This window comes from Seriola aureovittata, chromosome 7 (genome assembly GCF_021018895.1).
Source record: "Seriola aureovittata isolate HTS-2021-v1 ecotype China chromosome 7, ASM2101889v1, whole genome shotgun sequence".
NCBI lineage: Eukaryota > Metazoa > Chordata > Actinopteri > Carangiformes > Carangidae > Seriola > Seriola aureovittata.
In genome coordinates, this window is record NC_079370.1 from 14,443,502 (window position 1) to 14,460,896 (window position 17,395).

The 17,395-nt window shown below is 43.3% G+C and overlaps 1 protein-coding gene across 2 annotated transcripts in view; it reads right to left on the minus strand.

The window, feature by feature from the left end:
* nbeal2 (neurobeachin-like 2) overlaps positions 1-15,874 on the minus strand; it is a 32,098-nt gene extending 16,224 nt beyond the window's left edge. For both annotated transcript variants that reach the window (XM_056380757.1, XM_056380756.1), the window contains exons 1-20: positions 15,233-15,874; positions 8,412-8,500; positions 8,019-8,183; positions 7,487-7,568; positions 7,034-7,146; positions 6,687-6,769; positions 5,892-5,977; positions 5,468-5,771; positions 5,241-5,347; positions 4,799-4,885; positions 3,755-3,838; positions 3,424-3,522; positions 2,576-3,231; positions 2,353-2,485; positions 1,912-2,031; positions 1,471-1,801; positions 1,194-1,276; positions 994-1,086; positions 705-876; positions 59-192 (exon numbers count right to left, since the gene is read on the minus strand). In XM_056380757.1, the coding sequence (XP_056236732.1) occupies positions 59-192; positions 705-876; positions 994-1,086; positions 1,194-1,276; positions 1,471-1,801; positions 1,912-2,031; positions 2,353-2,485; positions 2,576-3,231; positions 3,424-3,522; positions 3,755-3,838; positions 4,799-4,885; positions 5,241-5,347; positions 5,468-5,771; positions 5,892-5,977; positions 6,687-6,769; positions 7,034-7,146; positions 7,487-7,568; positions 8,019-8,183; positions 8,412-8,500; positions 15,233-15,307 (3,096 nt within the window). In that variant the 5' untranslated portion in view covers positions 15,308-15,874. The remainder of the gene's footprint in view (positions 1-58; positions 193-704; positions 877-993; positions 1,087-1,193; positions 1,277-1,470; positions 1,802-1,911; positions 2,032-2,352; positions 2,486-2,575; positions 3,232-3,423; positions 3,523-3,754; positions 3,839-4,798; positions 4,886-5,240; positions 5,348-5,467; positions 5,772-5,891; positions 5,978-6,686; positions 6,770-7,033; positions 7,147-7,486; positions 7,569-8,018; positions 8,184-8,411; positions 8,501-15,232) is intronic.
* Positions 15,875-17,395: the final 1,521 nt, after the last annotated feature.

Below are 17,395 nucleotides of genomic sequence, written 5' to 3' on the forward strand. Positions count from 1 at the left end.
GATGCTGCTCGCAATTAGCTCCCACTTGCTGCGGTAAACTCACATATGCAGCACTTACTTTGCTGAGCATGGCTCCTATGATGCTCGGCCCATGGCAGTGCAACAGGCTCTCCTGATTGACAGGGTGATGGCGAATCAGGTTTTTCACCATCAGCAGGAAAGCAGCGATGCTGTTTCTCTCTAGTCTGCCCTCTGAGAGAGAAAAAAAAATAGGGCAAAACAACTTTTAAGATTTCCTGTGTTACCCACAGTTGTATTTATGCATTACAAAGCACTTTATTGACATTATCATATCTCAGAATGAGTCATATGTTGTGGTATTTGTCTCACTTCTCACAGAGAAGTTCCATGTTCCATTTACCTCATTTCATTTATCTCTTTTTTTACAGACTAATGTGCTGTAAGCTCCTGAACTGCAACGCTTCAAGCATGTTATGGCTCAGTATACCCATGCTGATTTTTAACCTATTAGTGCTGATTTCAAAATCTGTACTTTTCTGACTGTTTAGCGCTTCCTGTTTGTCCTTGCATCATGCCCCTTATGCAGACACTGACTCACTGCTACTCAAAACACGTTCAGAGTTTGCAGTGCACTGAAAATTATACCTAGCGTTTAGCATTTAGCATAGGATAACAACTGAGCGAAGGGAAGTAGGAAACACAACCTGCAGAAGAAAATGTACAAATGTGAGGCATGACCTGACCTGTGGATTTGTTCAGCGGCAGCAGCATGGCAGCGGGGCCTCCGGACGAGGTCAGCTCTGGCCCAAGCAAGTCTGAGATTTCCTGACCGCCGTTGTAAACCTGCTCAGCCTCAGACACCTGCTCAAGCAGAGGCAGCAAAACCCCAATACCTCCGACCACATTCACAACATCCTGTAGGGAAGGAAACAAAAAGGCAATGATACAGGCAATGTTTTTGTAAACAAGTTCACTGTATGATTTACCCATCACGTCTGAAATAATGTTTCATCAAAATTTTTCATTTCTAACCTTGATGTCCCAATTCACTACCCTGTGACCTGTCAGCCTGCCGTCATATTGGTGATTGGGAGACAGGTCCAGACATATCTGGTTCTTGAAGGCCTGAAGGAAACATATATACAAGCATGTAAAACAAGAATATTTTTTTGCTGGTGTTGTCAATAATTTAGACAGTAACATCAGTGCAATCCTGAGTTTCGGTGGGTCACCTGTGGAGTGTAGTAGAGCAGAAGCTTGCTGTTCAGATCAGATATCTCTCCATCCGCTTTGAATAAGGACACGTGATTGGGGCCTGTGAGCAGAAAGCAACACGCAATCACTAATAAAAAATACAGGCACAACTGGTATTCTTTCAACTGTTTGGGGACAGTGATTTTCTTTACTATTGTTTTCCTATAGATTTTCTGGTGAATTAAGAAAATGATTAAATATTCAATCTGTGCATTGTGTGCAACAATATTTATATTGTAGCAGAGAATGACCTACCTGCAGCAAACAGAGCTCTCGTCTGGGTCTGCTGCAGAGCCTCGTGGCAGATGAAGGCGGTGCCCAGGAGACCATCCAAAGATGTGGGTGTTCCCCACTCTGTGTCCTGCAGTCCCGCTGGGATGGTGTGCACAGGGGAGTCACCTGCAGAACCCCAGTGGCCTCCTGCAAAGGAGGCTGGGAAAGACTGGGAACGGATGAGGGAGGGGGCATGGGAAGGGAAGGCAAACTCGGGGGATGGGCTGGTGCACGAGGTCATGGGGAGGTTGGGGGAGGTGGTGGTGGTAGTGGTCCGGTGGCCTGCAGAGCCAATGCAGCAGGAGGTAAAAGGCTTCAGGATCAGGTTGGGGGTGGGGTGGGGGGGGGGAGACAGAGGAAGTTAGACTGACAGAAGGGAACTGCTCAGTAATAATATGATATGTCAATGGTCAGGTAAGTTACCTCACTGAGGGACGGAAAGCGAAGCTGAGCAGTTTTACGCTGCTCTCCATCAATGTAGATGGTGACCAGGTTCTGACCAAAAGGACGGCGGCCTGGGATGTGGACTATGGCCACTGAATGCTGTGATGAGGATGACATTAAAGAGCACACAGACGTGTGTCAGCACTGCGAAAAGCTAAATATTTGTATTGAGAAACCGGAGGAAAACAGTCTTTAATTCAACCATATTAATAGACCTCTTTTGTCTCTTGTCAGGAGGCACACGCTTCAAATTTCTTATAATAATTATGCTTCAAGGTTAGAGGCCCAGACAACATCGTTTGGAAAAATGGTGTGTGATTTTCTCTGTGATTTAAATCTATTTTTATTTGGGACAGGCTAAATGAGGACACATTTTGGCCAAAATCCTGGCTGCACTATTCAGTATGTGTTCACACTCACCCAGCGTGAGTCAGCTAGCGGGTGCTCTGGCAGAGCGACAGCCATGTAGTCTTTCTTAGTGCAAACAGCCACTACCAGCACACCCTCCATGGTGAAGAAGGCTTCAAGCCCAGTTCCACTAGCTGTGAAGAAACTTTAGAGAGAGAAAACAAGTTTGTACTATGAAGGTGGACACTGAAATGCTTGCAATTCATCATAATTCTCATCTGTCCTGTTTTTCTACCTGTACAGCTGCTTCCTGCGTGGCCCTTTTCCAATATCATGCTGAGCCCCTGTGCCGGAGTTGGCACGAGGTCTGCGGTTGTTGAAAAACTGTTGGTGATAGGAGGGGAACTCCATGTTGAGGCAGAGCCAAGCGTGAAAGGCAAACCCGCTGCCTGGCCAGCGTTGGACTGTGGGCACCATAATACCTGCCATAGGGGGCGTGAGATCAAAGTACTGCAAGGCACTGTCCTGGCCTTCTCTGGCTGCCATGGCCGAGAGCACTCGGATGATCCGAGTGCAGTAGGGGTGCGCCCTGCCCAGCACTGCGCCATTTTCCTGATCCACCCTGAGCAGTCTGAGCAGACTCTTCAGCTCCTCTGGTTTCAGACACAGGGAGCCCAGGTGCTGCAGGAGACCCAGGAGAGCATCTGCACATTGCCTGTCCAGACTCTGGGGCTGGGAGAGCACCTGCAGCAGAGCCCCCACCATGCCTGCCTCCACAGCTACGGTGCGACAGGACAAGGAGCCGCGACAGACGGTTGCCAGCCACTGTGCCACCAGCAGCTGAAGGTCCCTCTGACCCGACAGGTCAGGGAGCCACTGCAGGAGCAGCAGCAAGGGCTGGTCGTTACTAATGCCAAGGTGATGAGCGTGGGCATGCTCACCCTCCACCGCCTGGAGACAAAGAGGGCCGAAAACAGAGAAGGCAGAGAATGAAAATAAGATATAGACATGGTCACATGACATGATTACTTCAGGTTAACTAGCACTAACACAGTTTAAATTGGAACAAGGTCATCAATAAGAGCAAATTGACTTCTACTGTCTCCGCAGTCAGCGGGGATAATGAGGAAATGTGCATTTAACCATGTTCATCAGCTCCTGCAGCAGCCTTTTGGTGGGTTGACCTTGACTCTTCAGCACATCAAACAGCTGGGAGTAGCCAATCCTCTCCTTGAAAACCTCCTGGGTGGGGGGAAGAGACAGAAATAGGCTGGAGAAAGCTGCTCCACGGGGGATAACTAGTTGGCACACTTCCATACATTGGACGAGAATACAATGAGATTTCTTAAATGAACGGAAAACAGCTTTCCTCTTCAGGCACTCATTTATTTTGGCATTGTAGGAATCATATTATGTTTAATAATGTGCGTACAGGGGGTGTGAATAATGTACTTTTAACAATGGCGAGCCTTACCTTTGCAGAGGGTGAGTTACTCATTATAGCTGTGAGGACTCCTAAAGCATGAACTGTAATACTGTCTGATCCTTTCTCCCAAACCTGCATCAAAATAAGGAGGTATAGATGATTGTGGCATTGCAGAGCTGAAAATGTGTATTAATCATGAGACCAAAAGCCCGACAAAGGTGAAGATTTAAACTGCACATGGCCAAAAAAAAAACGAGTCAGTTTAGAGCATATCTTTCATCAAATAAAGGATTTCCTCCTCTGATTATCTGTAAAGTGCAAGAGGACATACAGTACACTTCTTCTTTTTTTTTCCACACCGCAAACATTGGAGCAGAATGGGTCAAAGTAAGTGAACTGCTGTACCAGTCACCAAACAATCGCATCTTTGTTAATTACTTAGGTCCCAGCATGCAAAAACCAAAGCCAACCACCAAAAGAAAGATTGAGGCGACCCCCCCCCAACTATTGCTTGAAATTAGGCAACATCAAAGCCCGGTACAAAAACCAGTCACACGACACAACAGCCAAAATACGAGGGAAAGAAGGAAAGACATGCGCCGAAAAAATTACCATTTCATGCACTATAAAAAACACAGCATGCTCTCCTTGCCCAGTGTTGTCAACAGGGAATTCAGCCTCTAATTATGAATCTGATACATTAAACACTCCCACACAGGCAACGATTAATCCTGATGATCTGAATGTTGACTTTTCAACGTGCAGCAAAGCTATAAGCAGCTTTTTCCTTACGTTTATTTAAAGTTGGATTCAAGTGGAACAAACAATGGGCCCAAATAACAGTTAATGATATGTGACATGGGCTGTGAGTGGACTTGCATTCCAGATGCGACAGATAAAAAAGGTAACTCCAGACGACAGTTATCACGTATGGCCGCGCTACCTGCTTTATTTACAAATGAGCGTAAGTCAGACTTCCTGCCTAAAGCTTCCTGTTTAAATAGCTCACAGCATTTAACGAGTGGAGGGAAGGCTGAGTTTCCTGCTGACAGACCCATATCGACACCGAGTGGAGGGGAGGGGGGGGAGTACCTGGTCCACTCCGACCTCTGTGAGTAAATGTGTGGTGAAGTCACACACAACCTCATGATCCGGCCTACGCCTGTTGCTCTGAAAGAGCTACAGATACACACACAGGCGCGCGCACACACACACACACACACAACACAAAAAGACAGACAATTAGACAGAAAGTCCTGGTCCTGGTCTCTTTACAGCTGCAGCGGGATACTTGTGTTGTGAGCATGTGAGCAAAACATCAGCTGGTGAAATGGATTTTTTGTTTTTGTGAGATTTCACACTGAGAAATTAGAAAGAGGTTAGGGAGCAGATGTGACATTAAATAAAAATGTGAAAGAGGAAGTAGATGGTGACAGACTGACAGTCACAAGTTGACAGAAGGGAAGATATAAAGAGCTGACAGAACAGACAGGTAAGTCTTAGATGGACAGGGGTCAGGGGTCAGGGGTCTGACCTTGCTGTTCTGAATGAGCCTGAGGATGTGTTCAAAGCAGTTGTTGTTGAGGAAGACAGCCTGCAGGACTGGTCTGTCAGAGCACTGCAGGATCTCAGGAACAGCAGCTAAAATTGACAAACAGGAGGATGTTGACTCATTTTATTTATCAGACTCCAGGGAAATTGAATATTCTCCACACTGCTTTACATCCAGCTAGAAGTGAGACCTAGTGGACGTGCTCTTACTTAGCATTTGGCTCTGGAGCGAGATCAGACTGTCTTCCCAGCTCTGTCTGTCTTGCTGCTCGCTGGTGAGCGGGCGGTTCCAGTTGAGGAGCTGGAAATAGCTCTCCAGTATCGTCCGGATCTCAACCTGCCGCTCCGCAGGACTGCTGGAGTGCAGGAGGTGGATCATCGCCGTCAGGCACTGCAAGGTCAGTCGCGGGAGCGCCATGTCCTTGGGTTCAGGGGAGGTCCGGCAGCACCACGCTCGCAAAACAGAGAACAGGTCCTCAACAGAGTGAGGGGTGATGGAGAGAAGGCCATTCTTCTGATTAAAAAAGAAAAATAGACAAAGTGACTCTCTGGTAATCACTTTTAATTTACGCTTGTAGTGTTTTATCAGATAGTGGAATAGTCACTGATGAAGAGGACAGATAGGCGAGCAGACCTTTCCTCCACTGATGACAGCACCCTGGAGATGAACCAATCTGAGTGTGAGGAACTCTGGGATCCGTTCGCTTTCAAGTAGACTTTCTGTGAAAGCCAAGAGTGGTCAAGCCAAAAGATAATGTTACACAGGACCAGCTACCAATTAACCGCAATACAGAAAAACATGAAACACAATTTTGCTGTCAGAATCCCTTTTGGTAATGCACGCTGGCACTGAACAGGATACACTGGTACAGAAAATGACTCAATAAAAATAGTCAAAAGTGCATGGTACAATGCCTCGACAAAATTCCTCTTGCAATGCCACCACCGCCATTCAGGGTTACATCACACAGAAAAGCCTAAGCCTCACTAATCTGCTAGGTATTACACAATTAGCTCTTAGCATTTCCAATTAAAGCATACTATCACGGTATAATCCTCCTAAAATTTGGACGTACTGAAACTTGTCCAGGCTGAGATTTCCCACATTGCTTATAGATTAGTGCTCGCTTCTTATAATTAGACATGTTGTGAAACTGCTGATTGAAACTGATAATTAGAGACTTGATGAATAATTAAGTTTTTAACCCAAACCAAACAGACTGACAGAGTCACATGACCAGTTACTTTTCATCATAAGACAGAGTATTTTGATAAAGGGTGATTTCCTAGAAAACAAAAAAGGCAGCGTGTTTTTCAAATCAAGTCAAATGTGTTTGGGCAGCGGCAGGAACAGTTTGATTCCTGTGGTATGCGAGGTCTGACAGAGATCAGAGTAGAGCAGTAGAGCAAACGAACGGGAGTGTCTCACCATGGAAGAGAGCAGGCAGCTCCTCTGGCAAGGCCAGCGGGGAGAACTTATACTTGTTCCTCTCCAGCAAGCTCACCTCCTCCCTGCAACACACAAAGCCTCAAGTCACCGCACTCCCACTCACTTCACGCCTAGTCAGTGTGCAACTGCCACTAATACTGCTGGCACTAATGAGTCTTGACTTCGTGGCTTAGAGGCAACAAGATGAGCTGTTACACATTACAAAAGGTTGGGCAAGATGCTAAATGCATATGGTAAGTCTTTTGGGCTTTGTATGACTAAATTCCACCTCCCACACACTCAGTGCAGACGATCTCCAGTGAAAACACACACACACACACACTCACCCTGCCAGGCGTCTCCTCCATGTCTGATAAGGGTCAAACAGACTCTCACACAGCACGAGTCCATACTGCACAAGCAACTGCAGAGAAGACTGATCCCCTTGTCCAATTTTTAGCTGCTCAAAACACAAAGTGTGGACACACATCCTCAGCCCACATACACCTGTTTTTAACATCCTTTTTAACGTGTAACAAATACTTCACAATTCACTGCTGTTCAATAAAGAGAATGTCGACTGAACATCCACTTCACTTGTCAGTGTAAACTAGTTCTGTTAGTTCTTAATGAAGTAACCTACTATAAACAGGATCAATTCACTGTAAATAATCTAATCTAATAATCAGGACTAAGTAATCTTTGCATGCACGATATACTGAGCATGCTGTGGAGCTAAGCCGCATCATAAATCACTGAACTCTTCGACCTGTTTGAAAAACACTTCATACTGGCCTTACCTGTTCCAAACAGAAATTCAAAAGTCTGATAGCTTCAAAAACAAAACCAGGGGTCTTCTCTGGGTCGATGTTCTCCATATTCCTAGAAGTAGAGAGAAATTTGTGCAGTTGAGTGTTAAGAAATTCTGTCTGATGCTTACCCAAGAAAAAAAAGAAGACAAACACAGTGATTCTACAGAATCTAAAGAGACTACTTCCCGACACCGAGTTGCAGCTGCTTTACACAATCTCCAGTGCAATTTCTGGAAAAGCTGAAACAACGTCTGTATTCAACTGCTTCCCTTTATCTCCATCTCCATCATTGTCATGGTAAAGAACAGAATTTCTCTATTTTGTAAACTGAGTGTACATAAAATGAATATATATATATATATATATATATATATATTTTCTAATAAAACTAAGTGACTAACATCTATACTTGATTTCACACAATATCAGGACAATAAGGAGAGTTAGGACGGCAGTTCCACTGTGTAACATGTTTACGATCATGATGATGAAGCGCACACACAGCAGACTGGCCTCTCACCTGCAGACTATGATGAAGAACTTGATGAGGAGCAGTGGGTGTGGGGTGCTGCTGTTTTGCTCGCCGGCGCCAGAGAGGTGTGGCGAACTGTGCCATGGCTGGGTGCTGAGGAACACCAGGACCTCTCTGGGGAGCAAGGGCACCTCTGAGCTAGACTCCTCCAGCCTGGCAGAGTTGGAGAGGAAGATGTGTGAAGAGATGTGGGAAGGGGGAGGGGAGGGCAGTAACAAACAGGCAAAGGGCGTTGTAATAGGGACTGTTGATACATAACATAAACATGTCAAAATGGTATCTCTACAGAAGGTCAGAGTTTCTTTCTGCTTTGGGGAATACAAACCGGTGGAAGCTTCTGGCTTTGTAGTTTATATAAAATAAATAACAGTTTCTACTGACCTCCGGGGTTCCAGTGACTGCACATCGATGAGCCTCTCAAAGGACGCCACGAACGCCTCCAGCCACTGCTGCAGGTAGCCCACGTCTTTCTGCAGGAGGGATGAAAGAACATGTGAATTCCTAAATCAACTCAACACCTCCAGGCATGCGCACAGAGCTAGTAAACAATACAGTAGGTGTAAAATGTGTATGGTTACGAAAGAAATTTCAGTGGAGTATGCTTTTTGGTTGTGCTCAGCTGCTTTGCTACGAGCATTAAACTGGGACTGAAAACATAGCACAGACTAAATGTTGTGACCTGTAAAAACAGGTCATAACAGTAACAGGATGTTGCAAAGAGATGCAACTCGGAGAGGAACACATGAGCCAATTCTTTCCTTTTTCAGAACAGGGGGGGTTAAAGGAAACAGAATCAATATATTCCTTTGTTTTAAGTTCACATCAGTCATAAGTTCCACACATGCAGCAGTAAGCATACATTAACAACATTTCACCGTCAGCATGCTATTGTCTCTAAGAAAGGAATTCCTGCATTACTATGTCCTTATATAATGTCATTTAAGATGGCCACAGTTGTATGAGGATGTTTACAACACTTGTTATCATGGCTTTAATCTGCCTCTGCAGCGCAACATATCTTGCTACTCTTCACTCCTCACATCAGTCTCTCAATCTCACATCAGACTAAATAACACAAATGACGCACAGGTCCCGAAAGAAACAGAGTCAACTTTACATGGAAATCATTTTCCGTCTTTTTAATAGAACAGGAGTAGGACATCTAGAGATGTTCCCTGATGTACTGTGTTGTGGAACAACCTGAACACTTTGATGAGCTGAGTGTGCACGTAAGCACTGTACAGCAGCTTCTCCAGAGCAGGCGGTGTGAGGGAAGACATGACTGGTTTCAGACTGGCTGATTCATTGTACACAAATAACACAGCGTGAACAGCACATGGTATCGCTAATTCATCAGGTACTTCCCCGAAGCCAGCAGGAAAATAGATCAAAAAGGACTAATGTCAAGTGTCTTGTGGCTGATGCGTACTTTAAAGGCTGCACCATGAGAAAAACTTCTAGTACAGTGCTCAAACATACATATTGAGGCTATGTGTTGCAGCTCATTGCATGTCTAATATGCAGTTAATAGTCACAGTTCCTCTACTAAATGCAACATCGAAATGGAAAACTAATGCAATGTACTCTGAAAACACTGTTCGACTATGTCTTTTCTAATGCTGCATTCATTTTAAATGTACATTACCAAGTGGCATTGACTTATGAGCCAGTCCATCTCTCATTGTACGCAGCTGAGCAGGGTGCCAGGTTCTTGTGAACCCAGTCTCAGATGAGCCCTCAGTGTAGTCCACAGTCAGCAGCTGCACATCACTCCTACAACACCAGCAACGGCGTCCGACTCGCTCGCATCTAGTCTTCCAACATCAAGCAAACAACCAGGAAATGACATGTCACTTTAACCGAAGCTTATTTCCTTCATACTCTGCCTCCACGTCAAACCCCTTCCTCTTTTGGTTCTACTGCTGGTTGTGAGCAGATATGACCGTCGATCTATAAAAACAGAAACTGGTACAGTGTTTATGAGCTGAGCAGGAGCTCAAACTGACTAAAATGTGATGCCTTGAAGCAGTGAATGTCACAATATAAGGACCACTGTATTTAATGGAGATAGCTTAGTTCATATACCTTTAGCCCATCACTGTACATTTTTTTAAACAAAATCTGATTTGTAAGTTAAAAAAAAATGAAAGAAAATAAAATGACATTAATCACACACATGCTGTATGTAAAAATCTCTGCATGTATTGTTTTGTGCCTCCAACATTATCAGGTATTTGACACTTGAGCAGGAGAGGCATGGACACTGAGAAATATTTGCAACATCCAATAAAATGTACAGTAGTTGAATGACTGACTCCTCCCTAACATTACTGAGGATATAATAACAACTTTTTATGATGACACAACTGTCCAGCGTTGTTTTTGACACCGTGCAGAGGCTCCATCAATTACTACTCTTATCTGCTGGAATTCACAATGTACAAGGACACAGTCATTAAATGACGCTGTTTGGTTTACAAATGTGTAGGCTGTGAATACAGACTATATTTCTATATGATAATATGCTATTAGTTTTCTAGTTTTATGCAAAAGGAAGTAAAAGTTTATCTGTTCCATGTGGAGCACAGATACTTGGGCATGTTGTTTAGACACACTGAAGCTGGGTGGAAGTGCAACAGGTAGATTTTTAGGGTGTTATAAAAAAAGAAAAAGCAGTCACATAAGGGAAGTGAGACTGGTTTGCTATTGAAGAGTAAAACCAGAGTGAATACAACCCTACTTTGTGCATCCCTTGACAAATCCTAAAAATTCATCCTTTACAAAATGACTATTGATCAACACCTCTGAAGAAATCCAGATCCTTTGCTTGCAGTTCTATCAACTTGTTTCCCATGACGTTGCCAAGAGGAGCTAGCTCAGTAATTGGTATGATGTATGCTGGCAGAAAAAGGCATATTAAAGACACTATTAGAACAGATGTCCCAAACCAACTATGAAGGACCAGCCTCTATAAACAGTGTCATTTATCTCCGTGCTCTCTGCACATGGCCAAGCAGCTGTGTCGCTCTCTGCTGCTTGGCATTCTGCTTCGCTCCAGCTTCCTGCACCAGTGAAAGCAAAGAGCACTTTGATTTTCCTGGTCTGCCCTTGTGTTGGTAAACAGGGGAGACCGAGGCACACGAGGGAATTCAGTCACAGCGCTCATGGGACAGTTATAGTGAGCTTGCAGGGTTGATTGCGTTTGTTGTTGTTGTTGTTGTTGTTGAATCTCTACAGTATATTAAATGTGCATCAGTGGCTGAGATAAAGGCACAGCAGGGGTAACTGACAGCGTGGTGACAAAAAAAAAAGAAAGAAAGAAAGAAAGAAAGAAAGAAAGAAAGAAAAAAAGCCAGGAAATATGAAGTGTTCTCTCCTCATAGCAAGCAGAGAAGGTGGTTTCACAGCTGCCTCCATGGGTAAAAATTGGGTTGTCACTGTGGTCCATCTCTACCACTACAGGCTTTAATTAGTCCTTCCAACAGCCTCTCAAGCTAATGATCACAGGATAATCACAGACTGTTTCTCTGCCAGCCTGACATCTTACTGTATCCACGCTGCAGCCAGAAATGATGCCTCTTTGTGCCTCACTTCCGTCCGGTATCACAACATCTGGACGTTCTGCAGTTTTACGTGTGTGTGTGTGTGTGTGTGTGTGTGTGTGTGTGTGTGTGTCTTGGGTCAGTTATCTTTTGGCTGTGCACACTGTGTTGACCACAAGAGCTCTGTGCACATTAAGGCTTTCTCACTGCATCATCATGTTCAAGTCCCGCTTACTTCTGTCCAAGAGCAGCCTGAATGTAGGGCGGCAACTAAAGATTTTCATGTTTTTTTTTTAAGATTATTTGATTAATTGTTTGTTCAATATTTCCTGGTTCCCACATTTCAAATGCGAGAGTTTGATGGTGTTTCTCTGTTTTTAATGGAACAAAAATGTAATACATCTGGATATTTTTTTTTTTTTACAGTTCTTAGTAAACTGGTAAGATGAAGATATAACTTTGGGCTCTGGTAACTTTTTACCAAGACATCTCATTAAATTGGTCACAGTTTTGAACAAATGACTTAAGACTCATTAACATGGAAATAAATTCTCATGGTAATCAGTGGAGAAAATAACCATTAGCTGCATCCCCACAGTTGGGATGTAATGAAACGTAAACATGTAAAACTGTTTTTATGCAAAGTTTTCATTCTAACAGTATCACTGTATTATGACGTCCTATAAGAAAAACCTTATTGGGTTTCGTCAGACACGATCTGACAAGTTCATGTTACTCCCTCAGTGATTAGATCAGACTCTTCTGTGTATGTCCATACCTGTCAGGCATGAGCATTCATGGTGGTCTGGGAAACATTCTCAGATATGAGATATAGAGCCCTGAAATAGTTCTAGTAAGGCTGGTTTCAACTCCAGCAGATGAGCGACACGGGCATGTTCTGCCCATTGCACGAGGGTCTTGATATGCACTGAGCATATCCTGGTATAACATTTAAACCTGCAAAAACCTGATAACCAAGAAGCATTTAGTGAATAAACATTGTATGTTTACACTGTCAAGTTGTTTATTGATCTATTTGATGGAATAAATGCATGTCTCTGGTTTTATTAATGTATCCATACAGTGTTATTATAATTTTAGGAAGAATCAACTCTCGGGTCTAAAAGGGAAGCTGTTCTCATCAGTTTATCCATCATTGCCTGCCTGTTCCTTTGGTCATTTGTACTGACAGTGTCTCATGTTGGGAGAACTTTTCGCACAAGATATAGTAGACACTTCTATACACACACACAATGGCTTTTCAAAATTTCACATCATTCCTGAACCTCAGCTGATCTAAAAAGCCTTGCAAAGGGTGTGTGACTTCTTGCACAATCGGAGGAAGCAGCGCTCCTTTATCACCAACAAGCCTGAGCAAGTTTAGCTTTCATATTGCAAATACTGAGCGATGGCTGACATGTGTCCTCAAAAATGTTGGACTCAATTGTTCTGACTCATCGCAGCTTCACTATAGGCTGTAAACTCTGAGTGAAGGTGCACTAATCTTACTAGGATTTCATACAGATGATTCTAAAAAAAACAGTCTGAAGCAAGTATAGGAAGAAGTTGGAAGAAAAACAGTGTTATCAACGGAGACACACAAGACAAAAATATTTTTACACATGAATTCAGATCTGTTACAGGGTGTAAAACAGCTGCCTGGGTGTGTTTGATGTGACTCATTCAGAAAGTGTCAGACTGTTGCCTCTATATGTAAAGGGTTGTTTACACACAAAAAGCTTATTAAATTGAGCTCAGGTCTCTTTTCCAGTTTGACTGATTTGCACTAGCCAACACCTACATCTGAAAATAAGGCCTGTGGTGTGAAGATGGGATGTGTCCAGTTAAAAATAAATAAATAAATAAAGCTATTGTCTGTGCTGACTTGACTAACAGACAGACAACAAAAACATCACATACAGTTGACGTCCGTAGGAGAGGCAGGTGTTTGTTCCCTGAAGTGGTTCTGCTGCCTTTCTGCAACCTATTGTGTTTTTCTCATTCACATAAGGTGGTGACATTTAATACTGGGCTCAGTTAAACCACTTTCCTCAGCCATCCTTTCTCGTTGCTCGGCAATAAGAGCAGGTCATTTGCACACATGCAAAATCTGTATCCAAGAAAGCTTGGAAATCTGCGTGTCGTTCTCTGGGGTGAATTTAAAAAAAAAAAAAAAAAAGAGGGAGAGAGAGAAAGAAAGTATTTTAAACTTTCTTCTTTTAGAGCCAAGAGGCATCTTAATAAGGAAGTGGTCTCTTACATAGAGATGCTACACAGCTGTCAAGTCAGATTCAGGGCACACACTCACCCACTCACCCACACACACACACACACACACACACACACACACACCAGTGACTCTTTCTAGCAGTGGATTACTTGTGTCAGCACCTACAAACTTTTTTTTTTGTTGTTTCATAACTGAGAATGTTTTGCAAATCTAGATTTGTACGAGCAGCAGCAGCCCAGAGGAGAAGTAACTGGGTGGATTAGATACACACTTCCTCTGGGATCTGCCCAAAGTGACCACAATGACCACTTTGATAGTAAATGCTGCAGCGAGAGGCGATGCACTTCTTCAATGAGGTGATGAAAAATGTCCACGAGTAGACTTTATACATGTCAAGACAGCAGGTCTGCTGTGATGGTAGGAGAGGAGTCTTTGTCACCCACAGTGAACATACAGTACATGCAAACTTGGAAAGAAGCCTTCTCTTGTTTTTCTCTGTCCTCGGGCAAGGAAGCAGATTGCAAACACATTAAATAGTAATACTTAATTTATTCACAGCCACACGGCCTTCCTCCTTCAAGAAGAGGCGTGACATGGAAACCATGTGCAATAAGCTCTTGCCATGACTGTCTTTTCATTCTTATTAACAAGATGCTGTACTTTAACGAACAACCGGGGGATTGAGCTGCAGTTGCACCCACTGGGTGAAACATTTGAGACCAAAGCACCACATAAAACAGTTTGACACTCAATTTAGGATAGTGCCAAATTAGGTTAAGCTTTCTCACCACAGAGAGATGCAATATTGTTTTTTTATTTAATATGAGTCATAGAGGAAATGTGCTGCTGGGAGCAAAACAAAAACAAACGTTCAAATGAGAATATGGTGGTTCTCTTAACAATAACACAAGGCTCCATGACATATTGAAACATATTAATCCCATTATGCTGCAAGAATGTGACACGCTTCAACTAAGGGAGCAGGACAGGAGGGGAGAACAGGAAGAGGAAGTAGCCTCAGTAACACCTGCATCGCAGGTACAGGATTAATCACGCTTCACTAAGCTTCACATACGCTCACCACTGACTGCTTTCAACAGGTTAAAAGGCTCAGTGACACAGTTATAAGACATGATATGGTATCCTTCAGTGGTCTGCACAGGGCAGCCTCCACCATTAGGTAAACAAACAGCTGCTGTACAAACAGGCAACAACAACAAAAAAAAACCCAAAAAAGAAGACAACACAGGCGACTTCCTCATAAACCGTTTCCAACAAACGACAGAGATAGGACACACAACACAACGCGGCTGCACAACACATCACACAGACTGCGATCATGTGTCGATCGGGTTCATGTTATAAACTTCAGTCGGAGGACCTGCTGCGACAACAGGTGTCACCGTCAGGGCTTCCGCACTTGCACTCACCTTTGTGTAATATAACATCCACAGCTCATACAGCCTTTCCTTCGATGCCATTCCGCCGCCCTTGTGGTTGCTCATTATCTGTCTGTTTCTGTTTGTTTTTTTAAAAAAGCATCAAAGTGTAAAGCATGGTCAAAGCCAGGGCTGTTTGAAGTAGTTTCCTAAAGGCAGGAGGTGGAGTAGGCGGTGGAGGACGCAGCACGCTCCTGTGAACCATTCCTGCAAATTCGGGCACAGTAATCCGCACAAAAGTGCTTTTTTCCCCCTCGACACGCAAAGTTATCAGAGTGGCGTGGAAAAGGAGCAAAACATGACGGTGTGAGCGTGACCACGGTGCGATCACTGTCGAAACTGTGAAACCAGGAACAAAAATGCGTGGAGATGCATGTCTGGAGAAACACCCATGTCCGCATTTAGAGCAAGCTTGTTGCTGTATGATTCCTATTGGAGAGAGTTCCCACGGAAGCGACAGATGCCATCCGACCGAGACCGAAAATGACCGCTACCGCGTTCAGTCAATGGATCTGGGCAAGTCCTGTCTGTGTGGCGTGTGACGAGCAGGAGCAGGCGACCATCAACTGGTGTCTGTTTCTATTAACAAGGCAACAAATAGAGTGAAGAGTTGGCTGTAGATCATGCTCACAGGTAGGCTGATATTCTTAAAGACACACACCCACAAACACACACACACACGCACACGCGCACATACACACACACACACACACACACACACACACACACACACACACACACGTACAGCTATATCCACAGGACTCCTCTGAGTGACTAAGGAAAGTCAGGAGCCTATGCATTAACTAATATATAGTCAAATGTATTTTTCAGTAAAATCTGCCAATTAAAATTTAAAAAAATCTCTTCCTAAACCTGTATGCAAATTATCACTTTTTTTATTCGAATTAAACCTTGTCATGTGCAATTTCTGCAAACTGGGGGAAAGAAGCTGTCACTTTGCACAGCAAGCAACATTCAGCACTGATAACATAAAGACAGGCAACCAAACAAACAGCTGAACTTCAGACTCTAACAGCTCCTTCTGATGGGTCCCGGTGCCTTTGTGGGCTGTTATAAATAATTACTGCACATCGTTATATTATATACCTGATGAAGACTGTTAAACAATAAACCAGTTAACACCAAGAGACCTCCACTGATAAAAGGAGTGCGACTCAGATAGATACTGAAAATAAAAGGGAATAGGGAATATAACTTAGTAATTTTCCTGCATTTAAGGTATCCAGTAAAAATGTAAACACATCAAAAGTAAAAAAGCTAATTTTGAAGAATTGTCCCTCTTAACTTATAAGAAGTATTGGAATGTTTTAGATGGTCCTGGTGGTGTCTGGTCTAACTCCATGTATTGTAACCCTATGGTCTTCACATTTCACACTTATCATACATTTAAATTCTCTGAGAAGAAACATCACATTACTCTTGAAGTACAAACAGTTGTATTTATTTTAAATAAATTGAATAATAAACACACAATTCTTGCAAGAGGTTTATGAGCCTAGTTATTGATGCTGTATACTGTTGGAGGATATTGACTAATGCAACATATTCTATTAGTTTCATCATGTGTTTGCCATGATTATGCATGTAAAATATCAGGTAAGGCGTCACTTGCTCAACATTATGCTTAAGCAGAAAGAAATGCACTTCATCTCTGGACATGCAGTTTGTCCTGTTATACTCTGTGGGTAGTTTACAGTAGATATCCTTCTCCTATATGCTATGGGAGAGACTGTATCGTAATCTATAGCAGGAGTTAGTTATGGGTAATTTATTGATTTATAAGTGTTATGATATTTAACCTTTGTAACATCTTGAACACACACAGGTTTGTGTTGTCACACACCAATGTCGGTCATTAGGAGGAAGTACACAGTGAAGCTTGAGGCAGCTGTATTACCATGGAGATGGCCTACATTCCTAACCAGGACCTGACAGTGTGACCATCAACAGGCGGGACAGTGTGCCACTCTGTCCCATGTGTGATCTTTATTTACTTTAATATATAGGCCTGTTCACAGTCTATAAGTAGGTTTAAATAGGCTTTTAAAAAAAGCCCGTTAGCTACTGAAAGTTAAATCAATTGAAGCATTAGTCCATGTGCCAATACATCCAATTGCCCCCAACAGAAACTTA